This window comes from Bombyx mori, chromosome 1 (assembly GCF_030269925.1).
Source record: "Bombyx mori chromosome 1, ASM3026992v2".
Classification (NCBI taxonomy): domain Eukaryota; kingdom Metazoa; phylum Arthropoda; class Insecta; order Lepidoptera; family Bombycidae; genus Bombyx; species Bombyx mori.
Window position 1 is genome coordinate 8,045,684 of NC_085107.1, and position 4,031 is coordinate 8,049,714.

Sequence of the window (4,031 nt, forward strand, 5' to 3'; positions counted from 1 at the left end):
GTTTAGTACATTCATATAAAACTGAGTTAATTTACTACGTATCCCATTAACATTTTGATAATATACACTAACCATAATTATTATATAACAAGGGAAAACGAAATATATATCTAGTATTTATTATGTTAACTTAAGATAACTTATTTAACGAGTCTATATTCTTTACATGGAAAGCCGGGGATTGTTCATCCTTACGAATATAAATTTGGCCAAAGCGAACCCAAACATACTTATATTTATTCTCAAAACAAAATTTTCTGGCCAAGCTGTGCAATTCTTTCGCATCTGGTGATAGATGTTCACATAAATAAATCCTACGGCGCTCACCATTTATACCCAGATGAGTAGTACTCAATTTTTCATTGGTGGAAGATTTATTAAACCGCGTAGCAGCTGAGAGTAGTTGATCGCGAAGTCGCGGCGAAGACAGCGTTACCAAGATATTTCGTGGCCGAACCGAGGTAGTATTCATCTTGGCTACTCTGCGGCAGGCGCGAATGTCATTATCGGAAATAACAACTCGTAGACATTCACACAGTCTCTTAAACAAATCCAAAACATTTTCATTTCTACTCTCAGGTATTTCATGAATTTCAATATTTAAATCTCTTGAAATTTTTTCTATTGTAGCTGTGCGACTCTGCAGCTTGGAAAGGTCAGTTTGAGTTTTAAGAAGTGCTGCTTCCAGAAACTTAATACGCTTTTCTTTGTCTTCTATAGCCAATTTAAAGTCCCTTTGCTCAGCAGTAATGAAGTCAGTAGTACTTAAAGGTCTTAGTTACCAGGTCATAAAATCCCTTAAAAAAATACGTCCTAATATTTATAAACATAAATTTTACGACACTCAATGTATTTTATTTATGAAACGAATATGATAAGCTATGAAAGTAATTATGTACCAATCAATTAGTGTTAATAATAATATGATTTATCAAGTTGTTGTTGCTCTCAATAAGTGATTTTTTTGTATCTATCTATTTACGCAGTTTGTAATTTGGACATTTTCTGTACATCACCTTGTTCTTAAGTAGGTGCATAGGCAGCGACAATGAATAAAGACAAACGAGAACTAGAATATCCGGCTGAATTAGAGTCACAGTTCATACTTAAGCTTCCTGAACATCCTGCTAAAATACTACGAGAATTGTTAAAGTCAGGTGAGAATTTGAAAAATCGTCTTACCATACAGATTGATAATGATATGCGGCGTGGAGAGGTACGCTTGGATCATTGGTTGATGCATGCTAAAATAATTGACCTTCCAACTATTGTCGAGTCCTTGAAAACTATTGATGGTAAAAGTTTCTATAAAACAGCAGATATTTGTCAAATGATGATTTGCAAAGATGGACCAGACCAACCAATAGCTGAAGAAGAAATACCAACAAAAAATAAAAAAAAGGATCCTTATAAGGTAGATAAAAAGTATTTGTGGCCCCATGGTGTAACTCCACCAACTAAGAATGTTCGTAAACGCAGATTTCGAAAAACTCTAAAGAAGAAGTTTGTTGAAGCACCAGAAATAGAAAAAGAAGTTAAGAGGCTACTCAGAGCTGATAATGAAGCTATCAGTTTCACTTGGGAAGTTATCAAAGAAGAAGATGAATCGAACAAGCCTGAACCAACCACATCAAAAAATACAAAACCTGAAAAAAAGTCAAAAACTAAACGAGGCTCTAAACGAGAATTAACATTGCATGCCACTAAACCAGAGTCATCAAACATTGTTGATATATTTGGAGGGGGTGTGAGCGATAGTGATTTTGAAGATGAAACTGTTAATGTTGATTTGCAAAACAGTCGTCTATCAGTTTGTGACAGTCGTCTTTCTGGCAATAGCACGAATCAAAGTTTGGGTGAATCACTAACTAAATCATCAGCCTTACCCATTGAGTTTGGATCTCATATGTTCCAATCATCCCAGGGAGTATCATCAACTTCTGATGCAAAGTGTGATCTCTCATCTGAAGATGATGGTGAATTTAGCAATGAAAAAGATGATATGGCTTTGAGAATTAATCAACTTAAATTGGAAGTGGATGAACTGAAACAACGCCGACAGAAGATCAAACTTGAAATTTCAGGAATAGAAAACTTAGCTCTACGTCAAAGATTTCAAGATAACCTACACACTCTCAATCAAGATATAATGTATAAAGAAATGGAATACCAGGGTCTTCTTACTCTGCAAAACTCTGAGGATATTTAAAATGCAGATATAGCAGAAATGTACTATTTTTAAAATAGTAAAAATTGAGTTTTATTGATTCAATTTGGATATTTTTCATTAATTCTTTTCAAGAGTTATATTATTGATTACTTAATTTAAGTGAATTTATTTGTTGTACTGTTTTAATTGATTATACTGGGAGTAAGGGAACCACTTTCGTAAATTATGACAGTAGAAACTAAAAAGTATACATGGACTAAATGAAAATTGTTATAAAATTGTGTATTTCACTAATTATTGCACTTCATGCAATGCTACTTGTGAATCTGAAGAGCAAGCTACTGTCAAGTCGAATGTCAATAACATGAGTAAAAGCAATAGCAAGTTTATATATTGACATGATTAATTACTGTTTTAACTTCGAGAATGATTACTTAACACTTTTGAATTCAGGGTAAAAATAAAAAAAAATTATAGATTTAATTTATAATAAAAATTATCTGTATGTGAAATAATTGATAATGTATAGCAAGTAGCTAAACCTAACATTCCAATTAGAAACTGATTGGTGAAAGTACATTAAATTGGTTGTTTACTTTCTGTGTTAATATCCTTAGAAGCAATAACTTTTTTACTAATTTCTTGGGTTAACGAGCTCATGGCCCATCTGGCATTAAGTGATTACCGGTGCTTATAAATATGATAGCGTAATTTCCGTCACCCACAACTCAAGGGAGATGTTGGCTGACATAAAATATTAGAACAAAATTTATTACGAGCAACTTTCAAATAACAATTTAAAAAATCCTACCAGTTCGCTGCTAGTAGCCTAGAGGCTATTCCAGTTACGCCCGGATTGATTTTAGCAAGCTATTTCAAATATACAAATCACGATAAACCTGTACAGTACAAGAATTGAATTAGTCTTCAATTCTGAAAATGACTTTAAGCTGAGCATAAACTGAAGCAATATAATCTTACTCACACATTGCCTAGTCTAGTTTACAATAAAAAAAATTGCTTACTATGCAAACACCTAAGAGGTAAACTTAGTAGTTTACTATTATCTGATTTTTTAAAGAAGATATGTTGAGGGTAGCTTTAATAAGATTTGTTGTCAACGTCACTTTATGAATACGTTAACTACAGTTGAAACCTCGTTAATATTTCTAAAGTACTGCCCCACTCTTGAAATCTTGAAGGTCTCGTTAGGGCAGTCGTTAGCGTTCTTGACTACTGGGCCGAGGGTCGTCCGTTCGAATCCCACAATGGTCAAAGATTCGTGCATATATTAAAAATTAATTAAATACTGAGCATTCGTGCGACGAACAATTATTTGTTTTCTCTGTGTCTAGGTGTTTAATATTTATATAAGTATCACACATACTTAAATGCATTTTGAATTCCAATAATTGGGACGAACCAGCAGAGAAATGGCGGTTCTCTCAGAGGAAAGATTAAAATTATGAAGATTGATCGCAGCTTGTGTCCCGCTAGAACCAAATTCTAAGCTCCGTCATAGCTAACAACAGATCCTGTGAGAAATATATCAAAAAAGGGATTAGTATGGCAAAGAGTTCTTTGTCCTAAATGGACTGAGTATGGACTAACATAAACATTTCGGGATAGACCAAGATGCACTTTCTCTTCTTTTCCATTTTTCTTTACGGTGGGGAGACTACCGTCGAATCGACGCGTTTGAAAAGTGGTGCTGTAAGATTTTTATATTGCTTAGATGGTTGGTCGAGCTCACGGCCTACCCGATGTTAAATAGTCATCGTAGCCCATAGACACCAACAACGTAAATGTCGCCTGAAACTTAGAACTCGTGCTAGCACGAGCACAAATTCTAAGTTTCAAT

At 34.1% G+C, this 4,031-nt stretch overlaps 1 protein-coding gene across 1 annotated transcript; it reads left to right on the forward strand.

Moving 5' to 3' along the window:
• Positions 1-1,048: 1,048 nt before the first annotated feature.
• Positions 1,049-2,754, forward strand: LOC101745832 (transcription initiation factor TFIID subunit 7). Its single transcript, XM_004929767.5, has one exon. The coding sequence runs from the start codon at positions 1,049-1,051 to the stop codon at positions 2,207-2,209; it is 1,161 nt and encodes a 386-aa protein (XP_004929824.1). The 3' UTR covers positions 2,210-2,754.
• Positions 2,755-4,031: the final 1,277 nt, after the last annotated feature.

Excerpts from the sequence above, each read along its gene's own strand:
- LOC101745832 (XM_004929767.5), top strand. The coding sequence starts at position 1,049 with ATGAATAAAGACAAACGAGAACTAGAATATCCGGCTGAATTAGAGTCA.